Source organism: Myiozetetes cayanensis, unplaced genomic scaffold (assembly GCF_022539395.1).
Source record: "Myiozetetes cayanensis isolate MyiCay16 unplaced genomic scaffold, myiCay2020 scf2-11, whole genome shotgun sequence".
Classification (NCBI taxonomy): Eukaryota; Metazoa; Chordata; class Aves; order Passeriformes; family Tyrannidae; genus Myiozetetes; species Myiozetetes cayanensis.
In genome coordinates, this window is record NW_026087411.1 from 8,773,373 (window position 1) to 8,798,928 (window position 25,556).

At 44.8% G+C, this 25,556-nt stretch overlaps 2 protein-coding genes across 8 annotated transcripts in view; one reads left to right on the plus strand and one right to left on the minus strand.

The window, feature by feature from the left end:
* The window catches only part of MACROD2 (mono-ADP ribosylhydrolase 2), a 1,470,694-nt gene that overhangs the window by 1,368,075 nt on the left and 77,063 nt on the right, over positions 1-25,556 (minus strand). The window lies entirely within an intron of this gene.
* Positions 1,193-13,483, plus strand: FLRT3 (fibronectin leucine rich transmembrane protein 3). Of its 4 annotated transcripts, none has more exons than XM_050314965.1 (3): positions 1,193-1,392; positions 8,764-10,141; positions 10,600-13,483. In XM_050314965.1, the coding sequence occupies exon 3, from the start codon at positions 10,646-10,648 to the stop codon at positions 12,593-12,595; it is 1,950 nt and encodes a 649-aa protein (XP_050170922.1). In that variant the 5' UTR covers positions 1,193-1,392; positions 8,764-10,141; positions 10,600-10,645; the 3' UTR covers positions 12,596-13,483. The 4 variants fall into 4 exon arrangements, with proteins under 4 accessions (XP_050170922.1, XP_050170923.1, XP_050170920.1 ...); XM_050314966.1 differs by having other exon boundaries at positions 8,764-9,652; XM_050314963.1 differs by having other exon boundaries at positions 8,764-9,509.

The window sequence follows — 25,556 nt, forward strand, 5'->3', positions numbered from 1 at the left end:
AGCAGCAAAAAGTACAACTGGAGGATAACTGGGATCAGGGAAGAGAATTTTGGGGAGCTTCCCTTCTCCTGGATATCGGCTCCTTGTGCTGGCCAACGCACTGGTCGAAACCATGCAGGAGGTGGCCAAGATCACCTGTGCACTGCTGACAAAGAGAGCAGGACGCTCACGAAGGCAGAGGCTGAGTGCCGTGAAGGAAATCCCGCTTTGATGGAAAATTTAAAGAAAATCTAATGGAAACATCAACTTCATTGGCCAAAGCCAACACTACTTGCATGCTTTTTGTAAGCTACGAATAATGGGGTTTTTGGGAAAAAACACCTGGGGAAGGTATTTTCTAGCTTGCCCTATGACCACCAGTAATTTTTGGTTGTGTTAGGAGGACAGAAAACTTGTTTTCCAAGAAAAAAATCCCTAAGGACGTCAGCCAGGCCCCAACACCCCTCAACCTCAGTCCTGTTGGGCACCATAAGATATGTCCTGGAAAGGGCCGTCCTGGGCTGAGCACAGAACCAGGCAGCTCTTATCCATCTGCTGATCCCAAACAGGACCAAACGCCTCAGGAAAACCCTTCCACACCCCGAAGCCCCTGCCTGCAGCACCTCATGTGCAGGGAGATGCCAGAGGAGTGATGGGAGCGCTCCCGGACCTCCGACTACAGGGGCTGAGGGAACGTACCAATTTATTTACGTTCAATTATTTATTTATTTACTTCTTTTTATTTATCTATTTCTCAGTATTTTTCAACTCGTGACCCGCACGGGTCCTTGGGCCTAATGGCGGTGGGGAACGAGATGAACCGGGGGGGTCACCCGCCCAAGCCCAACGCCGGGCACCGAAACGGGCGCCGGGGGACGAACTGAGGGAGGGGATGAAGGGGCGCCGCCTCGGCTCCCGCCACGGCTGACAGCGGCACCACCACGACAAAAAGTGGGGAAAAAAAAATTAAAAAAGGGGGAGGAGGGGGGCGGAGGGGAAACAAAACTTAGAGGAGGGTCAAGAAGGAAGCTTCCCAGAGCCCCCGCGCCTCTGAGGCGCCCCGGCCGCCCCAGCCCGCCTCGGCCCGGCCGTGCCGCCGCCTGCCGCGCCCCCTGGCGGCCGCCCCGCTCCCCTCCCCGCACGGCCCCGCCCCCGCGCGCAGCGGCCCCGCCCCGTTGGTGACGCGCGGCCCCGCCCCCGCGGCTCCGCCGCCGCCGCCGCGACTTGAGGGGCGCGCGCGCCCGGCTCCGTCCGCGGCAGCCCCGCCGGCAGCGCTGAGCCCGCTCCACAGACAGAGACACATCCAGAGCCGGATCCACATCCAGCGACCGCGCCGGACACGCTCCCTGCTCACACCGCACCGCAACACAGCACCGCCACCGCCGCCCGCAGCGCCCCGCGCCCCGTCCGCAGGTAAGCGCGGCATCACCGCTCCTTCCCCCTCCCGCTCCGCGGGAGCTGCGCGGGTTGCAGAGGTGGAGGGAGGAAGGAGGAGGAAGGAGGACGAGAGGATGCGGCGGGACGCGGCTCCCGCATCCCACCAGCCGCTTCCCAGCGCTGCGGCGGCAGAGCGAGCCCGCCCGCCCTGCCGGACCCCGCTGCCCGCAGCGCTCTCGGGGCGCTCCCCGCGGCGCGGGTGCGGTGCCCGCGCTGCCCCCCGCGAGAAGGAGCCGCCGCAAACGCGCCCTCCGCGGGGGGACCCTCAGGGCAGCGCCGGCTCCCCGCGACGCGGGACCCCCGCGGCGCAGCGCGGATGGACGGGGAAGGGAGGAGGGGGGGGAACCCTCCTGCCCGCACCCCGCATCTCTTCCCCCGGTTTGGAAACTTCCATCCCTCCTTCCATGCATCCCCTCCCTGCGTGCTGACATCTATTTAGGGGGAAGAAAAAGGGAAAAAAAAAAAAAAAAAAAAAGCCCCTGCGCAGCGCTGTATCCCCCCCCGCACCACAAAGTCTGCGGGCGAGGAGATGGGCAACAAAATGGTTGCACTGGAAGAAGGAATGCAACAGGCCCCGATTCCCGCCCCGACGCCCCACTTTCCGTGGGAAGGAGAGCCGGCTGGTAATCCCCCTGCCGTTCCATAGGTCCTCGCCTAGTTTTAATCAACTTTTCAGCTGCTTTCCGTGTATTAAGTGGTCGCCTGCCCTCGTAGGAGCGCAGCAAAATTTCGTTTATAGATGGCTCTCAAATAAATAGTTCGCCTCTCACTCCTGTGCACGAATCATCTCTACGTTGATTCTGAGCCCAAAAACCATTTCGCGACTGCTGGATGTGTCAGAACCTTTGTTTTTAACCCATTTCCTCGAACGCAATTAGGAGCTGCAACTTAGTTGCTCAGGCGAAGCCCGCGTATCTCCCTGCATTTCCCAGCGCAGCCGTCCTGCCTCCCAGCATCTGCCATAGCTCTCAGCATCCAGGCACAGCTCTGTGATTTTGGGGTTGGTTGGTTGGGTTGGTTTTTTCTCTCTTTTTTTTTTTTTTTTTTGGTTGCTGCTCAGTTTCCAAGCTCATCCCCTCGGTGAATAAAAGCTCAGCTCTTGCACAGACAGCTGCCTCTCTGGCTCAGCCCTGCTCTTTGAGGTCGCCTCAATTTTAATCTCTCCGACCGCAAAGGGGTTTGAGCTCAACCCTGGCACATCCAGGCGAAGTTGCGAGAGGAGCGCTGCGAACGCCAGGACCAGTGTCTGTGATTAACTAATTCGGGGAATGCTCTTAGCGACGGCTTGGTAATTTAGGCTCAAGGCAAGTCGCTCCCCTTCTGCGAGGGATCAGTTCTGGCCAGTTCGCAGAGTACAGGGGAGTATTTTCTGCACCAGATTCACACCGAAATTCAGAATTACTTTACAATTAAATCTTAAATCCTGTGAAAGAGCACGGACGCAACTGAATGCGTTTTCTCGTCGCCTCTTAGGGGGGAAGAAAAAAAAAAAAAAAGATTCACGCTCTGCATTTCCATGTAAATCGTTTATACTTTTCCTCTGCAGAGCAAGAAGAGGCTCAAAATGTTCAGACTTTAAAAAAACCAGTTCATTATCCTGACCCCAATTTCCTTGTGTAAAATATACTGCCCAAAAAAGATAGAAGCATCAATTATGCTCACTATCTATTGCCTGGGGATACGGCGTCTTAATGAACATTTCTTTGAATTAGACTGAAAAATGCATTTGTCAATTCAAGTGTACAAAGACAAGAATTATTTGCCATAGAACAGAAAGATCAGTATGTGTTTTCCTTGTCAATATATGCCACACATTAGGTCATACTCGAGAGGTTTCAGTGCCCTTCCCTCCCTCAAAAGAAAACCCACCCTCAAGTTTCCTTTAATTTATTCCAAGCCCATACAATACAGCCCTGTTTAAGATCGGGTTTCAAATATTTCATAAACAAAAGGTATACCTGGGTTTACAGAAAGCCAATTACCTTAAAATATACTGAGGTTATTCTAATCCTTCTATTCATGCTGCTATCAAGCTTTTCTGTTTTGCCATCCACATTTAATCACTTCTAAAAGCTGTATTTTTTCCTGCCTTCTGTGCTCCTCTGATACACAGAAAACAGTGACAGCCCTTGGCATATATTTAAAATGCTAATTCTCTTTTTTTTTTTTTTTCTGGTGCATTTATACCATTTTAACTGGAGAACAACTAGATAAATACTGCAGAGTTAATACAATCAGCATGGGAAATTCTGTAAATTCTGTGAAAGAGTGATTTTTTTTTTTTTTTTAAATTCCCTCCTTTGGAGGCCGCCTCTGTTTTTCTCTACGGGAGACTTTGTTGTAATTAAAGCAGAGAAAACTGGACAGCAGCAGAAAAAACATCTGACTTGTGGCTCTTCAAAAGCACAGGTTTTGTAGCATGTACCACCCCCCAGTGGGCAAAAAAACTCTGTAGTAAACTCGCAGCGAGCTTTAATCTCCAGAAATGGAGTGGGATACACTTTACAGCAAGAACCGAATAAAGATGAGTTTCTGGCTTGCTGGGATTTTAATTTTTTTTTTTCCCTTTCTTTTTAATTTCTCCTCTGCCTCCAGTAGCTGGAAGCTGTCAGATATTGTGTAAGGCTCGGTGACTAATCCAAGCAAGTGCTGGAGTTTGCGAACTTTGCGCCGCAGTTATTTGAAGTGGCTTCAGTTGGGAGATGGCCATCTTTGTCTCCTTCCAGCAGGAAACATGGATGCTAATGGCTAGTTAGCCCTCAAGTTTTTGGGTTTTGTTTTGTTTTTTTTTTTACTTCATCACTTCAAAGCACAGGAATGCACAGAAGAATTAATATGTGATTGCTCGCATTTATTTTTAATGAGCAGGCAAACACCACTCAGGGCAGGAATCTGGAAAAGTGCTCAGTAAATATATTATATCATCACTAAGTCTGCTCTCTGCCTCTCAGGAGCTGTAAGAATCCTAAATTTTGAGGAGCACATTTATTAATCAGGAGATGAGCAAACAGCTGTTTTAGAGGGGAAAGAAACAAAACTAGTGAAACTCAATCCAGTGTTTGAGTAACATTTTTACACGTCTGGGGTTCTGTGCCAGGAACTCCCTATCAGGTATAATTCTACCTAAACTTGTCAAGAGAGGGGGAAAAATAGATTTTTTTTTTCCCCTTGAAACAATGGCAGCATTTGTTCTCTATTCTTTTATTTCAAGCCTGGGTGAGTTACCTCAGCAGCAGCTCTCAAAAGAAAACCTAGAAGCCATAATTGGCTAAACTCAAAGAGCACTAAAACACAAAGCAGAAAGCCATTGCAGAAGACTCCCCCTCAAAGTGCTTTTTTAACACACAAACTTTGCAGCAGCAGAGTAGTCAAAACAAGAGAGTGAGTGGGAACAGAGTAACAAAAGTCTGGGTCTTTGCAACCCAGCATCTTCAAAACTTAAGGCAAGGTTTTAGAAGTAAACTTCAGAAGGGAAAACCACTCTGAGTTCATTTCCATCCTCTACAGCAAATACTGGTTTGGCTGATCTTAGGCGTGGAGTCAAGCTTGCACTCAGGATCCATTCCTCAAGTCAGATTCACTTGCATTTGAGGGAAGATCACATAAAAATTTGCATTTTTTAAGACACTTGAGTTAGACCTGAGAAGGCAAAAGCCGCATTACATTCCTACTGCACTAGAGAGGGGAGCAACTTTTCTTGCAAGGAAATAAAACCATCTCCAGCAGGAAAAAAAATATTAAAATTAACCAAATTTCACCACCAGGCAGAGACACAACCTGACTGCAGGGCTCACTCTCACTTTAACAAACTCCTCTGCATTCTTTCCCCCTCGCAAAGACAGCGAGAGGACCTTCTGCTCGCCCAGCACCAAACAAAAGACTGGGGCACCTTCCTGAAATCCGATGATCGTGGAAATTGCAGCTCCTAGACAGGGTGCTTAGAAAGCATTTTGCTGTCACTGTCAACTAACCCTGAGTAATACACTTAAAGAAAACAAAGTATAGGCATTGTTTTAAAGTCTGGGTTAGCACGGTGGAACTTCTTTCGAAAAAGAAAACAAGTTGGTGGAGCTGTTTAAGCAGCAGCACGACCTTTGCAAGCACAACTGGCAGTAGAAGCAGTGGGGAGACTTCACAAGTATTTGAAAAAATAAGCACATTTTGTGTTTCTGATACGCTTCAGATTCTAAACAAATACAGAGGCAGCTCTGGAATGGAAGTAAACTGATTAAGCAAATTGTTTGGCTTATCAAGTATGTATATTCTAAAGGTGACTTTAAATGACACTTTTGTCATTTATAACCTAAAAAATACCGAGGGGTTTCCCTGCCCCCTGTTACTTTGATGGTCAGAAAAGAGCCACTGGACTACCAGAGTTCCAGCTGGAGAACACAGAGATAGATTAGAAATTCAAATAAGCATTTGTGTGACCTCGAGTGAGGGCAGGTCTTGATTTTATTCACATTTTATCACAGCTGGGAAAGAAAAGATATCTTTGACATCATTTTTAAGAAAAAAAAAAAAGTATCTCAAGCTTGTCAAATATACCTGAACTATTTATTTTGTTATGCCATTGCCTGCCTGCAGGACAGGGAGTGCAGCTGGGCTCCAGACCTCAGCATAAATGCAATGTTCTTCTTAGGTGCATTTTTTTCTTGTCTAGCACAAATTACTTTGAACATTTTAAAATGAGGTGCCCCCCTGCCTGGCTGTGCCAAAGCGATAAGTCCACGTGCAAGGCTCACACATCACCCACTATCTCTGGTAATTCCCTTGCTTTCACACTCCCAGGAAAAGTAATTTAACCATGTGGTTCAGCAAAGTTCAGGAAAACATTCAACTCGTCATAAAAGATAAGCCCAAAAAAAAAAAAAAAGCTACCGTTCTGATGTTACTTTTGTTACCAAAAAAATAAAAAAGGTGATTTTTGCATTTAAAAATTTTAGCCCAGACTTTCTAAAACCTGCTCTGTTCAAAAGTAATGGCTCCTTTCAAAACCATGTGTCCATGAAGCCTCCCAGTCTGATGGTGCAGAAACCTGGACACAGTGTCTGTACCAGTGGGGGTCACTTTTCTTTTCATCCCTCCCCGGATCAGCTCTAATGACTTGGTGTCAGGGAATATTTAGAGACAGCTCAAGAAGGGGAAAGTTGGGAGCATGGCAGCAGGATTCCCTTCTTCTCTGTAGACAGATCACTGGAGCCTTTGATATGCAAAAACATTGTTTTCAGCTACTGGCTCGAGCTATAAAAGGGAAGTGCGAGATATCAAACAATCAAGACCTGGAGAAAACTATTCTAAGTTTAGAAAAGGGAGTGGGGGGTATAGTCTTAATCCACATTTTTGAAACAGTGTCCTCTTCTCCAAAGAGACCTTTTCTTTCCCCCCCCTTCCTTGTTTTCACGTAATTTTGAGAGGGGAGGGATGAAATGAAAAAAAAAAAAAAATTCCAGGAACTTAATGAGCTTTAGTGCTTTCATTTTAATCCTCCACATTACTGCTATTATAATAGTGGCAATAAATGAAGAGATGACTATCAAATGGAGCACAGAGGAAACAGTTTATGTGCTAGAAAGGTAAAACAAATGAAGTTACTTTCCGAGTGTGCATGGATCTAGGTAATGTATGCATATACTGGAGCCAACCTTTTACTTAATACTAACAAGTTTTTTACAGCTCGGAGTTCTAAAGGAAATTTATGATTTTAAGTACTTAAAAGTTACTGTAGCCTTCAAAGGCCTAATCAAGGGATTTATATTCCTGCTTCACAATGCCCTTCCAGAAAATGCCTTCTGTCACGACTTCACATTAGTTCCTAAGAGATACCTATTTTTTTTTGTCCTACAGCTGTTAAGCAGCTGTTTATTTCAAAGTTTCAGGAATAGGGCCTGGCCTTCTTCCCCCAAACACTTCAGTAACACAGCCCAAGAAAACCGGACCCTGGAAGAATACAGAGCTTTTTGTTCCATTTTGCAATGATTATATAATTTACCCCAATTACATAAGTTACCAATAAACATGCACTGCCTTCTAGTCTAAAATGTGGCCACACAGACTGAGTTTTTGCCTTGGATAAAGCATGATGTTAAAATATTTATGCCACAGTGGGGGTCTCTCATTCTGAGCTCCTCTTTTTCATTGCACAACTGGCTGAAAACGAGGTGCAGAAAACAAAGCTCAGAGGAGCTGCAGCAGCACAGAAAAGGCTTCTTCTCCCTTCCCTCGCTGGGCACTCACACCAACTCTGAAAAGGCAGGGATTTTGGGTTTTTTTTTAAAGTTATGTTCATGTTTTTTCTTGTGAAAAAGAGCAGCCTCATTTCTACCTCAGTAATTCTGCATCCCTGCAGATTTCCTGTTGCTGCAGGAGCAGGGACTGATCCGTTCCCGTGATGGACCTGCCGCAAATGGCAAAAGGCAGTTTAAAAAATTGAGCTTGGGTTGTTTGTGTTTGGGTTGAATATTTTATGAAGGGCCAGAAGCTGCTCTAGTTTTGCTCCCAGGAAGAGGCAGCAAAGCAAGGCTTACTCAGCACGCCGCTCCTGACGAGCATTTCCAAGGATTGTGCTGGGGACAAATGTGCTGTCACCAAAGGGAACAGCGAGGAAACATTCAGGATTATTTTATTTTGTTTGAAATTTCAGATTTAACCACTTCCATTTCAAACATGCTGCCTGCAGGCTCTCGGGGGACACAGACTGCTATCTCACTGGATACTTCCTGCAGTGGTGATAAGAGAGTAGCCCAAGTTAAAAATCCCAGTTCAAAAGAATTAAGAGCTCTTTAGGAAACATGAACAAACAAAAGAGATAATGATTTTCTTATTTTCTGGAATTTTACAGACTAAATCCACATATGTGTCTCTGTTGCCAAAGAGCTGATGCAGATGCCTGGCCAGTCCCTGACTCCAAATCAGCACGGTGCAAAACGGGAAATATTCATACAGTAGTTTAGCCAAAACACATCCCCTTTCACCCAGTCCCTCCTGAACAGTAACTGGCTCCCTTCACTTTTGAAACCAGGGAGAGGATCATCATCATCTCTCTCTATTTATCAGGAGCACAAAGCAAGCAACCATTTCAGCCTCCTCCCAGGAGGTATCACTGGTCAGCAGGTAGGAAACATCATTTCCCAATACTCTGTTACTCTCTGCCTTTGTTTTCCTACTGAAACAAGGGAAAATACAGTTCCAGCATGAGACTAAGCATCAAAATGTTTGTATTTTGCTGAAATACCAATGTTTGGGGACAACAAGGTGTGCAAGTCACGTGTTCAGGGGATGCAACTCTTAGTTCTAGTGCCCACCGGTTGTTATTAATTCCAATTTTTTTTGTTTTTACTTTTGCAGGAAATTAAAGAGTTCGAGGAAAGCTTTCCAAGGGGAGTTTTCTGGGAAGGAAATAGTTTCTTGTGTGTTTGGTTTTTTTTTTTTTTTCTTTTTTAATGAAGAAGACCATCTAACTTTTCTGTGGTAGAGTAACTTGCCTTCCTGCAGCACGGGAGGAATCCTTTCCTGCATTTACAAACCTGGAGGAAGCTTTAAAAGATACAAGAGTTGGAAAATGGTTCTCCCAAAGAGGAGTGGATGTATTGGGATGTAGCTACTGTACAAAGGTCTCACTTGGATGGTTCTGGATAGGAAAAAGGACCCTTCCCTGCCCTCCTGAAGAGGCTGCCACCCTTCCAGCCTCAGCATAATGAATGGTTTCCATCACGGGGTGCTGAAGTTGCCTCCTCCGACTGCTCGGCTGCACAGAAGAGTTTGTGAGAGTTACAAAGGAAGTAACTCCTGCTAAAGGCATTAAACCAAACAAAAGGGGCTCTCCATTCACATGAGGACACACATAGTGGGAAGCTGAAGCTTTTCTACGCCCTGGCCTGGTGTGCTTATGTACCATGGTAAATCTTGGTTGGAATGCTCATTGAGCGTCGTGCCAGGAGCCAGGGAACACACACCACCAACAGGGACCATCTGAGTAAACACCTCCAAGGACAGAACTGCTCCATGGAGTAAACCCTGAGAGTGACTGGAGAGACAGACATTCCTTTATTGGATAACCTCAAGCACAAAACTTACTCGTACCTTTAAATACGGTAGGATCAATATTAATTTATTTTCCTTTTCGTGCCTCGGAGAATAAAGTTCAATTAATATATGAACCCACAAGAGGAAAGGTCGTGACACTGCTTAATGCACAGGTCATCTTGCAGGAGTTCTCACAACCCTAATTACAATGGTAATTGAATTATGTTGTCTTAAAAGCTATAAAAATGCTAATCACCTGAACTCAGTGTACAAACACACTACTGATGCAAAGTACGATCCCAGTCTCAAGAGTTAATTTCTATTATGCTACTAATAAGATGGGAAAACGTGGTTAAACCCGCCAAATAGTCTCTGATTAGCGTGCTGCCTAGTAAAGAAGACTTTTGAGAATGACAAATATTTAAACATGAAATTGAGCATGTAATGAAATGCTTCATCCAGCCAGCTAGAAAGGCAGAGCTCTACCGACTGTAACGTTCACCTTTCGAAACACTCCTGGCTTGAGCAGCGAGCGAAGGAGGCCACGGGGTTTGGGAGTTGCACAACGCGGCGTGGAGTACTCAGAAGGCCTTGGGAAAAGGGCTTAGCTGGCCCTTCCTTATTTGCTCTGCCCATCCTGCTTTGCCATTAGGGCTTTCTTTGGGGCCTCCAAAATAGCTACCGCTGACTTGTGGGTTTGGTAAGGGTTTTATAGTTCACTCGAGGGCTCCTGGGGTAGTTAGCTGGCTTAGGAATTACTTCTTATCTTTCAGATATAGAATGATTTACTTGAACTCTGGTGTGACTCTTAACTCTGTACTTATCTGGTATCTGTGAACAAAGACTGTATGCATGAAATGTGAAGGAATCCTTAAGAAGAGCCTTCCTGCTTAAGCAAAACAACTCACGGATCAGACATACTCAATTACATTATTTTCAGTCACTTTGCAGAATAACCTATTAAGTTAATTGAATTAGTACAAGATGTGGTAGAATTACTGATGTAAGGAAAAGAAAGCAAAATGTGTCTGTGAGCTTGAATTTTGGTTTAATGTGTGTGTGTGTGTGTGTTTCAGATATCTTCTGTAATGTTGAATTTTTTCACTGCAGTTTCTTCCACTGATGATCTGGATAATTTTGTTTGTTTGGTTTTTTTAGATTTGTTGAAGATCAGAACTGTATACAAATCTCATCATTCCTGACCATGTTAAGTGTAACCTGGAGCATCTTCCTAGTTTGGACTAAAATAGGGCTGTTACTTGACATGGCACCTTGTTCTGTTAGTGCCAAGCCATGCCCTTCAGTTTGTCGCTGTGATGTGGGTTTCATTTATTGTAATGATCGCGATTTGACGTCTATTCCTACAGGAATCCCAGAGGATGCAACCACCCTCTTCCTTCAGAACAATCAAATAAATAATGCTGGGATTCCTTCAGAACTGAAGAACTTGCTTAGGGTGGAAAGAATATATTTATACCACAACAGCCTAGATGAATTCCCCACTAACCTCCCTAAGTATGTTAAGGAACTGCATTTGCAGGAGAATAATATAAGGACCATTACTTATGATTCACTTTCCAAAATTCCTTATCTGGAAGAACTGCATTTGGATGATAATTCCGTTTCCGCCGTTAGCATCGAGGATGGAGCTTTCCGGGACAACATCTATCTCAGGCTCCTTTTCCTCTCCCGAAATCACCTCAGCACCATCCCCTGGGGTTTGCCTAAAACCATAGAAGAGCTGCGCTTGGACGATAATCGCATCTCCACCATTTCTGAGCTGTCCCTCCAAGACCTTACAAACCTAAAACGCCTTGTTTTAGACGGAAATCTCCTGAACAACCACGGATTGGGAGACAAAGTCTTCGTCAACCTGGTCAATCTCACAGAGCTGTCGCTGGTCCGCAACTCCCTCACAGCCGCGCCGGTAAATTTGCCGGGAACGAACCTAAGGAAGCTTTACCTCCAAGAGAACCACATCAACCGCGTGCCACCCAACGCTTTCTCGTACCTGCGGCAGCTGTACCGACTGGACATGTCCAACAACAATCTCAGCAATTTACCTCAGGGCGTCTTCGATGACCTGGACAACATCACCCAGCTCTTCCTGCGCAACAACCCCTGGCACTGCGGGTGCAAAATGAAGTGGGTGCGGGACTGGTTGCAGTCGCTGCCCCTGAAAGTGAACGTGCGCGGACTGATGTGCCAGGCGCCCGAGAAAGTGCGCGGGATGGCCATCAAAGACCTCAGCGCAGAGCTGTTTGACTGTAAGGACGACGGTGCCATCAGCACCATCCAAATCACCACCGCGGTCCCCAACACGCTGTACCCTGCCCAGGGCCACTGGCCGGCGTCCGTGACCAAACAACCCGACGTCAAGACTCCCAACCTGAACAAAAACTACAGAACCACAGCGAGCCCGGTACGCAAAATCATCACCATCTTCGTGAAATCCGTCAGCACGGAGACCATCCACATCTCCTGGAAAGTTGCACTGCCGATGACGGCTCTGAGACTGAGCTGGCTCAAGATGGGCCACAGCCCCGCCTTTGGATCTATAACTGAGACCATAGTCACGGGCGACAGAAGCGACTACTTGCTGACAGCCCTGGAGCCGGAATCGCCGTACCGTGTGTGCATGGTTCCCATGGAAACCAGCAACATCTATCTCTCCGACGAGACGCCCGAGTGCATCGAGACCGAGACGGCCCCGCTCAAGATGTACAACCCCACCACCACCCTCAACCGGGAGCAGGAGAAGGAGCCCTACAAGAACTCCAGCCTGCCCCTGGCCGCCATCATCGGCGGCGCGGTGGCGCTGGTGGCCATCGCGCTGCTGGCCCTGGTGTGCTGGTACGTGCACAGGAACGGCTCCCTGTTCTCCCGGAACTGCGCCTACAGCAAGGGACGCCGGAGAAAGGACGACTACGCCGAAGCGGGAACCAAGAAGGACAACTCCATCCTGGAAATCAGGGAGACGTCCTTCCAGATGATACCCATCACCAACGACCAGGTGTCCAAGGAGGAGTTTGTAATACACACCATTTTCCCACCCAACGGCATGAACCTGTACAAGAACAGCCACAGTGAAAGCAGTAGTAACAGGAGCTACAGAGACAGTGGTATTCCAGATTCAGATCATTCACACTCATGATACTGAGGGGGACACGAAAGACTGCTTGGGGTTTTGTTGGTTTTTTTGGGTTTGTTTTGGTTTTTTAAAGAAAAACGAGAAAAGACTGACTTAACAGTTGCTGTTCTACTGCAAAACACTGGATTAAAAGACTGACAAAGCAATGTACTGTACATTTGCCATATAATTTATATTTAAGAACTTTTTATTAAAAGTTTCAAATTTCAGGCTACTGCTGCGATTAATGTAGTGGGGATACCTGACCACAATTCTATATTTTAGTATTTTTTAGTAATTTGTACTGTATTTTCCTTGCTAATATTGAAGTTACAGACCATTTAACTTTTGTGTTCTACTGAGTAAGATGACTTGTTGACTGTGAAAGTGAATTTTCTTGCCGTGTTGAGCAGTCAGAACATTCATCTGAGATCCTTGTAAGTGTAAGCACAGGCCATTTTTCACTTTGGTATCAATAAAATAATGTTGAACCTGGCAAATCAGGAAGATCAAGAAGTGGTTGCAAAAACTCACCGGACTTTCCATGTTGGGTCTATTAAATCTGTAAACCACGACAATATTCAATAAACAAAAATGTGTGTAGTAATGGGCAATATCAGCTGTCTGGATATATATCCATTCAACAATGGTGAAATCCAATTTAAAAGCAAATAATCCAGGTGATGACATGCGTGAGACTGAAGCGTTTGACACGTGTTAAGAAAAAAAAAAATTGATCCCTAGAAGAAAACAATGGAATTCCTAACAAGGAATTTTATAAAAAGGGAGGGGGAAGAAAACAAACAAACAAAAAAAAAAAGAGTGCTAGGCTCTACAAACCAAGGGAGTAGATAGAATTTAGGCATAGATTTTTGGTTATCAAAGCCAGTGGTCTGTGTATTACAGAGAAAATAGGGATGGATGCTCACAGGCATTTGGGAGAAAAGGGCAGGGAGAGAGACAGCACTTTGAAACTGCTCTGAACAGAGAAAGGGCTGAAAGTGCAGTTTCACAAGAAAGGAGAGCAGGATGAAAGCCAAGGCAATATAAGCAAGGTCTCAAAAACTGTAGTCCCAAAGGTGAGCAGACAGCTGGGAATGCAGCTCTTCCAAAGCATGTACAGGTCTGTGTCCAGGACACTGCCTTTACAGTCAGGAATACTGCCCATTACTGTCACAGTTTTCCAGAAATTTCCTTGATAAATCTGTATTTCTTTCTGCCTTCCTGCTGGACTATGAGCTATTTCATGTTTAAACCCCAAGCTGCTCTTTGTTGCCATAATCACTCTGTTTCTTCAACTAAAGAACCAAAGTGCTTTGTACGCCCTTTGGCCAGTCTTGTGTGTGCCTTGATCCAACGCTGCCATGTATCAAGCTTTGAAAAAAAAAAAAAACTTAAAGGGAAAAAAAAAAAGGAAATAATAAAATACCCACTTTTTCATATATAATTTACCTATGAAAAATACTGGTCTTATTCATGAATTAAGGTGAAAAATTAGTTCTAAATCACGCTGCACCTCTGCAGGGCGCTGATAAGAAACCCCACTCAGAAGTTACTGCTTTTCTGGTTGTGAGCTTCACCTTTTTCTGTGTTCAGCTTGACAGCATTACACTTGAAGGTTTCCTTTAGTATTAACTGCTCAGAAAACAAGTTTTCACAACTGTGAACAGTGTGAAGGATGAAAGGGAGGGAAGATGTGGAGTTACAACCCTCCAAGATACAATTCTTTTTTCAACAGAAACGGCAAATAAGGAGAAAAATACTTAATATTTCAGACAATGTCTTGGACAAGAAGGAATTACACCACATGCAGTTCAACTGTCAGAGAATTTTAGCAGTGCTTGGCCTGTTTCCCTAAAAGCAGTAAGGGATGGAAGATGACAAGGACAGTGACAAACACTGAGACTGATGTTTTCAGCCTGCAGATGATTCTCCTGCCAGGGATCCATCTAACCGCACAGACCCAGGACTTCTAGCAGCACACAGCTTTTTTCAAGCTCCTTTTCCAGATGTGCCCAGGGAAGCTGCTCTCCAAGCTCCCTGTGCCGTGGCACTGCTGCCTTCCAAAAAGCCTCCTGCAGTTTCTGAGCAGTGGGGGAATCCCAGCGGGAGGAGCAGCTCTGTGCTTCCCTACTGACCTTACACAGACCGTGTCTTCACACGGACTGCAGGGAGCTGTTCTTTGCCTAAGCAGCCGTTCAGGGGCCCCTCATGTCTGAGACAGGTTTAACGGCTGGGGGTCACTGGCAACAGCCACCAGTTCTCTGCCAGCAGTTCTCCAGTAACACGGTTAAATAGGTGCTGCTGGATTTGCAAACTGTTTACATGGAAACCTCTCTCCAGGTTGGGTCCAAGTTGTGGAAAGGGTAAAACAACACTCAGTGAATACTCCCCCCTCTGAGGTACCTCAGCCAGAGGTGCCTGGTCACGGTGCTGACCATCTGTGGTGATGCCATGCAAAGGTCATAAAGGGCTATAAAAAAAGCCGGCATTTGAGGAGATAATTGCACAAGAATCTTGAGCACAGTGACTTTCCATGTGGCACCTCTGTCTGTGAGGCAGTAGGGTACAAATCCAAAGCAACTGCAGCAAATCAGCCCTGTTGTTCCTGCTTCACCTTCCACCAGGAAGAGTGGAAACCTGGAAGGGATCCTGGAGGGATCCAGGGAACCAGGCCAGGGAGCCACTGTCCTCCTACCACAAATGATGTCAATGGAAAAAAAATGGCACATCCACATGTGCAAGGACCTTCCTCAGGTTCAACAGCCCTTACACAACACGCACAATATTAGGATTACTATGGCAAGTGAAAGATCTGCTTTCAAAACTAAACTCCATATTTTTTTCTTTGGATATTTATACAAATTTCCATTCTGCTCCATGTCATGCCTGTTTCCTCAAGACTCTGCTCCTTCCTGTAGTGGTTTTGCATGCAGAGCTCTCCAGCCCCACGCACGAATCCCCTCACTTAGACAGGTACGCGCGCCGGCAAATCCAACTGCTACACTGAGCAGTTTACTCAACACATTCACCAAAGCAACATTAATCCACGTTAAGTTTACCTCCCATTTTTTAATTCCCCATTATTTCAGTGTGCTGTTCAATATTTACTGGTGGAGCAAGGAGGGGAATTTTTTTCAGTGTTGCCTAAAGCTGCGTGCAGAGTTCACTTGATCAGCACCCTCCACATTCAAACACTGTGCCAAGGATGTTTTACATTCTTTATTATCTTCCCTTTTTTTATTTGTATTTCTATCCTGAATTGCTCATAGTTCTGTCTTAACCTGAAAGCTGCCTCCAAAAACACCCTGGTACTTTGGAAACCGTAATTAATTTTGTCTCATCTCGGTACCTTCCACAACTAAATTTGCTTCATTTATAAGCTGTTATTTCCTGGCTTTCTACAGGAGCCCGATGTGCAACAGCTGTTTGGGGTTTTTTGTTTGGGATTTTATTTGGGGGTTTTGGGGTTTTTTTTGTTTTTCTTCTGGATTTAACAGTACCAAATTCGAAGTATTATGGTCTTGGAAACCCAGTTTCCATTTCTCCTGCTAATGCAGTGGTGAGCATGCAAGCTACCTTGTGCCAATGCTGTACATATTGAATGTAGAGCAGCAAATGCAATAAAGCAAGAGCAAAAGTAATAAAGCCTTATTTGCTATTAAAATAATTTACTGGTGACGTAACGCACTAGAGCACATCTAGAGACTTCTCTGCTGACTAAGAGGATGCAATTCTGCACGTTCACCTGCAGCTGAAGTGGGATAAGATCTTCAGACATGAGCTGGCAGATGCCACCTGCCTGGATTTATCCAACCCACATTTGTCTGGGATAGTCTTGGACGGAACCCTAATTCACACGGATGGCCTCTGCTTTCAAAACACCTGAACCTTATTTCCAAATCCAGGTACCGTTTCAGCATCACCCTGGGACAGATCTTTGTTTAATTAACTGTTTCTTTACTGATACCAGAACAACAAGAGCTTCGAGCCACAAGCCAGGACTTACCACCAGTGAGATTTACTTTTTTTTTTCAACCAAGCACAAAGTTACTCCATACCTGGGGAGTTCCTTCTTCCAAACTAGCCCTGAGTGGTTCACCAGAAAGGAAAAGCTCACAGACTGACTTCAGAACATGCAAATTTTACCTTTTTTTTTTTTTTTTTCCTTTTCTTTGCAAATGGATTTCGTTTTGGGAGGTGGCAGAGTAAGAGTCCCACCCCTGTGATGACATTAGGGCCCTTTCAAACACTGAAGGTATAACCACGACACAGTATCAGGTTCTGGACACAGCTGCTTTAAGATATTTTTTTTTTCTTTTGGTGAACATGAATGCTTGATTTCATTTTAACAGTTATTTCATCAAGTCGTTTCCTGCTCCTCTCAGAAAGTCCAGAAGAAAACACAGATCGTGGATCTCACTGAAAGGGTGGCTGAGCAGGTGCTCAAAACAAGCATCAACCAGTTCTACCAGCACTGGACACAGAGCACCACCCTCGCTGCATGGCAGTCTTTAAATGGGGGCTGAGCAACATCCCTGCCCTGGGGGGGATCCAAAACGCTTCAAAAATGGGTGGTCAGTAATAATTCTCTCTGGAGTTTTGGTGGTCTAAGGCAAGAGAGCAAATGTCCCTCGTGCGTGGGCATCAAAAATTCCCTGTGCCTGAAAGCTGCAGGTCAGGATTTCAGGAGTGAATTACCCAACTTCAACTGCTTTTCAGAGCCTCTCTGTGTTTCCTTAGGATGAGGATGGAGTGGAGTCACGATATAAAACCCCTCCAGATTAACCACACGAGCCAAAAACGTCTTTTGGAAATCTGAAGCCTAGACCTTTTCTAAGCTTAGCAAGAACACTCATAAATAAGTTATAAAAATAGAAGGGTCCTAATAGGGCTAATTAAATAATCTGGCTTGTTCAGGCTGGTTGATAAGTGTTCATATAGGCTGATGCTCTGTCCTGAACAGCCCTCTTAAGTCATCAAAAACAGGGAAGGGATCGTAGCCAAGCGCGAGCTCCCGGCCTCTCGCTGAGCTTAAGGAATATCTATCTATAGATGGAGCCCTGGAAGGTCTAACTGTGCCAACTCCAGGGGCTGCTCCACGTTCTTGAGTCATTAACTGGGGGAACATCATTTACAAAAGGGCGAAATTATGCACGCCATGCATAATTTAACTTTTTTTTTTAATTTATGCAAAATTATTTAAAAATTTATTCAGATCAGGACGGCAGATCCCGATTTATGTAACACCGATTTCCTCCTGTGGCCTCTGTCCCTGAGAAAAGCCTGCCTGGAAACTGGCTTTCCACATGGAACCAGACTATTTCTGGGGTGTGGGACTCGATTTTATTTATTTTAAAATTTTTTTGTCTTGTCTTTTTGGGTGTTTTTAATAAATAATTGCACCAAAGAAAGTTGAAGTTCTGTTTTTATGGGATACAAAAGCGAACTGGTTGACAATTTTAAGTGAACGCCTCCAACACGCACTTAAGGCAGGTGCTGATGGGATAAAAGATCTCCCCACAAACTTCAAACTTCTCCTTTCCCATCTCCCCTCACAGTAACACTTTCCAGGACTGCAACCTGAATTCCACTGGGGCAATGAAATGTGTTTTCACCACTGTAAGATCCTATTCAGAACTGGGGACTTGTTTTAATGTTGGATGCACAGGGGCAGCTGTATTTACACACCCAGGTATGGCTTAGAGGCAGAGTCTTTCAGGCTGGGTAGCACAGCAAATCTAAGCCTCTGTCCAACTCTGAGCCTGCTGCATTACCATAATTCCCTAAATTACTACAACAAGCAGCAGCAGCTCCAACAGGGAGTGAGAGAAAGCCTCCTTACCTGACCCATCATCCTCAGCCACCGCTCTGCGTGTGTGGAAAATGGAGTTAAATTTGGCTTCCCTGAGTGTCTGTTTTTCCACAGTTCAACGATAAAGTAAAGAAATAAAGGTTTTAAAACGAAAGGGAAACCCTTCTAAGCCAGGATGTTCTGGCAAAGCAGAGGATTTAAGAAGTGATGTTTTAACTCTTACCCAGAATTACACCCCAAGTCCAACCCTCTGCACTCCCTGATTGTGTGTATGATGTGCTCTCCCCCTACTTAAAAGCCCCATTAAACAGAGACAAGTTACTTACACTGCACTCCTCTAAAAGGAACTAAAATGAAACTATTTCCATTTCTTGCACAGTTGGAGCAATGAGGCGAGAATGTGGATGGATACAGGAACCCGTGGTATTTTGTTTACCTGGTTTCAATAACCTTCTCAAGAAACCTTCAGACACTTCTTTCTGAAGCCTGAATAAATTACTGCTCACCAGGAACAAGAGCTCATTACCAGAAAGAAAGCCCCGTGCAGGGACTGCTAACCCAGCGAGTAAATACAATTTTAGGGCATTAGCTGATAACACAGAACCTCTGCCTAATGTCTTTAAAGCAATTATTTTACATAAGAACTCCTTAATGGCACGTTACCTACTTCAGCCACTAAAAACCTTTTCATTTCTCCCTGATAGAGAAACAACACACGGCACACTGAAGGAGAAACTAAGAAATAAAACCCCAAAAACTACAGTGCTTCCAGGTCTTGGAAGCCGTTCTGAAGTCCAAATGAGCAAGATCAGTTAAAAGAGAATTTCAGAGGAGAGAAGCAACAGCACAAAATAGCATTTCTGCTACTGAGAATTGAGTTATAGTGGAAGAAAGAGCAGCTGCTTGGTTTGTCATAGCTTGGGCGTGTGTCAGGAAGTGCTCAGGTCTTGCATTTTCTGCTGGCCTGGGGCCAGGGCTGCACTGCACTGATCCCTGCATTCCTTGGGTGCAGACAGACACAAGCATTCAGAGGAGCCAAATGCACCCAAAAAATAGTTGAGGGGACTGGTTTTGTCAAAAACAAAGTCCCAAATTTCTGGGATTTGTCTAACAAATGTTGTCCCAAATTCTGAAATCTATTACTATCCCATGCTATTCTTTAAAAGAATAAAAATCATTCAAGCATGAAAGATTTGATGCAATGCCCAGTTTTACCTGTAAAATAAACTCTAAAGGTTTGGTCTATATATGAGTTCATACACAGTGACACCTTCATTAAGCCCCTCCCCAGTATTTTTCAATTGATATTCTGCACAGAAGTGAATGGCAGTTTGTGCAGCATCTTCCCATCTTCCCTGTCAACTGAGTCCTCTGACATTTGTGTCATTTTTGGCATTAAAATACTAAAAACGCAAAAAAAAGTGGTTTGTCAAATTACTTTTTAGGGTCTTGGGGAGGGAAAGGATGAAGAGGCATTACACTAGGGTGCTAACTAGGGAAGAAAGGGTGCTGCAGGAAGATTCCTTGTTTTACTGGGGAACAAAAAAAAAAGCTTTCCCAAACTCAGCTATTTTGACAAAAGTATTCTCTGGAGCTGCTCATGCAAGAAACACATCTTGTTCCCAAAGCAACCACACCACTTCGGGAAGAGAGTCTGTCTTTCACATGGATTTAAAGGTGATATCCTATGTCCCAAGAAGGAGCACCCTGCTGGTATGATCGGTGTAGGTTTGATTCTCTAAATAATCCATTTTAAACCCCCTCCTGGCCTTGCTGCAAAACCCGAGGGCAAAGCAACCCAAGCCATGGGGAAGAAAACCCCCCAAACAAATCAAAAACCAACCCAACCCTGCGAAATCCTCCGAAAGCACCCATATCAAAGTGATTTCAGAGTGCAAAGCCAAAGGCTGTAAGCTCTTCTAATCCTACCCTTTGAGCTCCTCCGGGCACCGTTGCCATGGCCCGGCTGACGCCCCCTCCAAAGGGCAGGAGCCCTGCTGCTCCTTCAGCCACTTGGGATTGGGTTTACAGGCTGCAAAACCGACTCAGGAGGTGAAGAGTGTGGACAGCAGCCCCTGTTCAGGCCCAGGAGGTTTGGTTACCACGGGTTTTGCTCATCAGCACGTTTCTGACGGGTATTTCACTTTCCCTTCCACGCTACGGAAAGCGCTCGCTGCCACGGTAAACACTGCTGGTTTAGTTCGATGAAATAAAACAATTAAAGGTTACCCACTGTTCTCCTCCTGCTAATAAAGACTAACTTTATCCTCCAGTATAATCCCTCCAAATCAATTACAACACATTCAGCAAGCTGAAAGGATACTGGTGAAGTATTAACAAAAGCCTGGTTTGGATTATGCAAAAAAAAAAAAAAAAAAAGTCAGCAGCAATTGACTGATGCAAAGATTTCAGTGGCAAGATACTTTCAAGGCAGGAAAATGAATCCAGCTCTTGAAAATATTTCTTGTTCTGTTTTGCTCAGTAGTTCTAGGAGAAGACTTTAGGTCAAATCCCCACGTCACCAACCTGTTCTTAATGTTTGTAAATCAATCTGTGAGTCGTGTCCCAGTCATTCAGGGAAACCTCTGCACCATAAGCTGGTGCTTGAAGATAATAAATAGGAAAATGTCTTCAAACAGCAGTAGTTCATGTCTGGGTACACTGGGGTTCATCACCATCAACTAATGAGCCCATCTAGGATGTGCTTGAGCCTTTCCAGGAATGAAGGGACATTCCTGAAGACAGGGAAATAACCATGCTGGGTGTCCACAGGTGCTGGAGACCTGCCAAGGCACCTTTTCATGTCCCACAACCTCCTAAACTACCATTATGGAAGGGAAAAGCATTTTCTTCCCCTGCTGGGATGAAGCTCCAGCAGGTGCTGTTACCCATGCTGGGTCAGTCCATATTTCCTCCCTTTGCAAAAAAAAAAAAAAAAAAAAAAAAAAAAAACACTGGGATAAACTTTCATCTGTCAGACAAGCCAGGGATTGATGATGTTTTTTCTAGTGCAGTCGTAGGAAGCTGCCTCTGACATCTCCCCCTGGGGCTCGATCAGACAAGGAAGGAAAAGTAGAGAATTTCAAAGACGCTGGCGAACGTCTGGTCTCTCAAAATGTCATCGCTAATCTGCACATCACCCAGTCATCAAGACAGAGGAACTGTGCGAGTGCAAATTAGTGTCACTTATGTCCCGAGAACAAGTAAGGAAGAGGATCTGGAATAAGTATGCCCAAAAGCAACAGTAAAATTTATTCTCCATGATCAGATGAGGGATTTGCTGGAGTTTACTTCAACTCACACAGAAAAAAGAAAACCAACCACAAACGTGAGGATATCTCTGCGACATTTCACATTCGGCTGAGCAGGTTAGTGCTGGATTAAAAGGGTGCTACAGGCTCAGTGGCAGCAAGGACAGGAAGGCAAGGAATGCTCCTCAGCTCCCACAACACTGCCAAGATAGAAAGCCCAACTTCTGAAAGACCTAATTTATTTACTTTTTTTAATTTGGGGTCCATGAACAGGAAAACAAACAGAGAAATGAACAGGAGCACCCATGTTATTTTAGGACATCACACATCCCAACGACCTGAGAGGAGCAAACAGATTTACAGGGAGTCACCACACCTAAAAGCAGCCCTGCCATCAGATCTCTCTCTTTCCAAGGAGGACAAGCAATCTCAGCACAGGGCTGGGAGAGCACGTGGAAAACTGCCAACGATTCCCTGAGCCACTGAAGCACAACGGGGAAGGGGCCGATTCAGACACGGGCATTATTAGGAAGTTGTCCAAGACCTTTAAACTCTTTTCCTTCTGGGAGCTGACCCAGATTTGACTATTCCTCTAATGGCAGGAGCTGCTCTCTGTTCAATACCCGTGGCACACGATTATGTGCTGATGGTGCAGGTTCCCTGAGCCCTGCCGAGGGCTGGGGGTGGTTGCTGTTAAACAGATGGGTTTTGCAGGAGCAATTGTGGTGCCTGCCTGGAAATAAAGAGCATTTCCTGTGTGGTGAAAAGCAATGCTGCTAAGCACACAGGTGTTTCATGTTAGAAGAAAACTAGCACGAAGTTAGAAGGAAAAAAAAAAAAACCACCACTCCTACCCACCGCAATGACCACCTTCCATATTCCGACTTGATTTTAAAAAAATGAAAATATTCCATGTTCAGAAAGGCCTTCTTTTGTAAAAAATGTGCTTCATAATGGTTTGGTTTTTTTTTTAAGTATTCTTCCTTTACTAATGACTTCTAAAAGTTCTTGTAATCACCTTGAAAGAGACCAGTAATTCTTGGCTCTGCTAAAGCAGCAGTAGAAGGAATCTGCACAATGTGCCAGAGGAATGTAAAATGTACTAACCAGAGATGAAAACCAAGCTAAAAAACACGGAAATCCAGGCAAGTCCACATCAGACTGTCTGTCCAACCCTGCAGAACTTGCGATATTTACTCTTGCCATTCAGGAATGCTCTTTACATGACAGTAACCCTGAGCATTCACAAGCACATAAAATTATACACGGGCTCTAAATCCATCCATCCCCCGTTCTCCTCGAAAGCATAATGCATAATAATAAATCATTTTTCCCCTTAAATTAAATATTCACCAGTCTTTGTCCTGTTAAGTAAAGATACAAGCATATGGCCAGATATTTTTAGTGTATACAGCATCATCACTCCTATGGTAAAATTAATAGGTCTTCCAAGCAGTTTTTGCTAAGTGGCCAAAATCAAAAAGTAAAGACTGAGCAAATTACAATAAGAAGACTAATTTATTAAGCTACTTACAAATGTCTTCAGCTTCCCCTTTTCTTTCTACAACTGTTTCACTGCCACTTCCTATTTATTTTCAACTTTCCCAAAGCAGGTGCTTTTCGAGGCAGCACCACAACACTTGGTCCTTGGGATGACATTTTAAATGACAAAGGTTAAAAAGGCCCTGCTTAAATCAAAGTTGGTTTGTTTTGGTTTTTTTTAATCAAGTGTTTCCCACCTCTCCTGTTGGAAATAAGAGGACAAATCCAGGCAATATTTTTTCCATTCCCCAGTCCTACTCTGAGCAACGTGTGACATTTTATAACTCAGTGTAAAAGCTCATTAATACTATAGGCTGGCCTATTAAAAAGGGTTATTGGCTTAACACAACGGGAGACACTCTGGTGGAAAGCAGGCAAGGAAAGGAGAAGATGGCTCAAGATAAGCCATCTCTCCACAAACACTGGCTCAAAGGATGAGACCATTAAAGGACAGTGTTAAAAGTGGTCAATGTTTTTCACCCCTTTCTCTCTCTCTGCTCATTTAAAAACTGGCTTAAAACCGGCAGAATAAAAGCCCAGTGAACACCCCAGTACATTTTAAAAGGCAATTCTCTCTGAAGGGGGCTGATAGCAGGCAGGGAGTGGGAGAAAGGTTTATTTTAGTTGAGCTAATCTGACAGACTGGCACCTACTCAGAGGTGTTGGAAGAAGTCTGGCGCATCCACACACCCACCAAGAGCAGCAGTAAATCCTTCAGGAAGGCAGGGCTGCCTGTGCCTTACATTCCCTTTTCAATGCTTCCCCCGAGGAGCTTTGTTCCTTCTGTTCAAAGAACTCGTGTACAGCGAGCTCCCCAATAAATGTGCTCTGAGGAGATGCTTCCAACACTTGACCTCGGCGTTTGCCAAAACCAGTTAAGGCTCAAGGCGCCGTGCCCAGGGCGAAGGACCAAACGGGGTGAGAAATCCTGCCAGGCAAAGTGGATTCCACATTCACACCCGATGCCTCCTCCTAAAACCAGCCTTTAGCTTAAATAGTTGTGGGTTGGGTGGGATTTTTTCTCCCATGTACTTGGAGAGCAATCCTATCACCTCTCAGCTTACACTTCTCTGAAGCCAAGCTCTTCCAGGCTGCTGGTAAAAGGCTGGCTGATCCTTCCACCATTATCCTAATTACCCTTCCCTGACCTGTGGATGTTTAAACTCATCTTCCTAAGTACAAGCAGGACACCTTCATTCTTTGCTGCTCCCAAATGATGAGGCTGAGCTTATGGAAGAAATTAATATCATCCGTCCTTAAGCACATGACATTCTCCTGAAACCAATTAACGGCGGAGGAAAGTGGTTCCTCTCACACAATAATCCAGTCCTCCCCCACACCCTCCCACTGCCTCTTGGCTTTGGAGTTGGCAAATTTATTTAGCATGCTCCTAATTCTTCTGTAAAGGCCGCTAATGAAAATATTAAATAAGGCGGGATTTGATCTTTGAGGAACTCCAGCAGCACCTTCGGACAAACTCGCAGCGATGAAAGGTTATCGAGAGCGACAGCACTGAAAGACTCCAGTCTTTGGAGGTATTTTAACCGCCTTTCTCCTGCAGGAGACAGGATTACTGTGATGCAATCAAATTATGCCCAATTATCTCAAGCATTCTGAGCATTTGTGCCAGGCACCCACCCTAAAGACAAACAGAAACTGAAACAGGACTGTTTGACACGCACAGATGCGGCACCTTCTTTTACTCAAACTAACCCAGAATGAAGGTCATCACCATCATCATCTCCTGGTTCTCCCAAGAGTTCCCTCTCATCCACATGGATGATGCTTTTTTAGCATCACAAAACAGCTTGCAGTGCACAGATCCCCTCTGATACCGCAATTAACTAATTTCCTATACCGAAATCTCTTATACAGCGAACAGCGTTTTAATTAATTCTTTAAATATATCTCCCTCCAATAGGTTGAACCTTAATTAAAATTAGAAGTGCCTGATAGCATCTTCTTATCTGGTTGCAGATGCATTTTTTTAAAATTTGCGGTGATGATACAAAAACCACATTAAACGGAACGCGCGTTTCACTTCGCTTTTTTTTTTCCTGATCAGCATAACGCCAAGGAAATTAATTCAATCTGCATTTCCACTCACAGAATCTGTGTCCCGTTTCTGTAATAAATATTTTTGCTTTGTTTCAAACACAAATCTTACCAAACTGTTTTAAACTTTGCCCCGGGCACGTCGGCGACCACCAGAGATTTGCTGGCGCTTAATCTCACATTTCATTAGTTATTGCTTAATTAGAACCCCACTGGAAAGAAGTCGAATAAAAATGGACTGGTTAATCATCACGAGACATGAAAGAGGCAGAGGGTTCTTTGCAATCCAAGTTGCTCCTCAGCAAGTTTTTATCACGTTTAT